General features: G+C 65.7%; 1 protein-coding gene across 1 annotated transcript in view; it reads right to left on the bottom strand.

Annotated features, from left to right (window-relative positions):
• The window catches only part of Git1 (GIT ArfGAP 1), a 16,369-nt gene extending 15,859 nt beyond the window's left edge, over window positions 1–510 (bottom strand). The window contains exon 1 of the mRNA XM_012515619.1: window positions 419–510. Coding sequence (XP_012371073.1) covers window positions 419–510 — 92 coding nt within the window. The remainder of the gene's footprint in view (window positions 1–418) is intronic.
• Window positions 511–565: the final 55 nt, after the last annotated feature.

Here is a 565-nt window from a genome sequence, read left to right as displayed (position 1 = left end):
CCGCGCTCCGCTCGTTCTCCCCGCCCCCTGCGCGGCTCCCGGCCGCTCCTGCAGGAAGCGGCGCAGGCCCTGCCCACCGGGGGAGGGGCCGCCCTCACCCCCGCCTCGCCGCCCGGCTCTGCTGGCCGCGCCTCCCGGAGAAAGGAAGCCGGGAGCGCGGGCGGGAGGGGGCGGGGGCGCTTAAAGGGACAGCCGCCGCCTCTTGGCCGGTGGGCAGTTGTTCCTACCGCCTTGGCCTCGGCTCGGGCGCTCTTCTGAGCAGTGTGAGTCACTCTCACAGTTCTGTCCCCTTTATTTTCTGCCTGAGGGCCATCCCAGGAGGGCGCGAGGCCCAATGATGGTGTGTCAGGGGTGTTAGGGAAAAGAGGAAGGTGCTGGAGGCCCAAGCCCTCTCCTAGGCAAAAAGGCTTTGCCTCACTTCGGCAGGGGTGAGGTATGCCTCCAGGTTATCGGGGTGTCCATATCTGTGTCCAGGTGGTGTATGGTCACACCCTTGCGGAGTATGCACATCGCCAATAATATGGATGCCCAGATGCTAGAGAGGTCATGAAGTGTGTCCCCCTGC

This window comes from Octodon degus, unplaced genomic scaffold, assembly GCF_000260255.1.
Source record: "Octodon degus isolate 3935 unplaced genomic scaffold, OctDeg1.0 scaffold00072, whole genome shotgun sequence".
NCBI classification, from domain to species: Eukaryota; Metazoa; Chordata; class Mammalia; order Rodentia; family Octodontidae; genus Octodon; species Octodon degus.
This window is presented reverse-complemented; position numbering and strand designations above follow the sequence as displayed.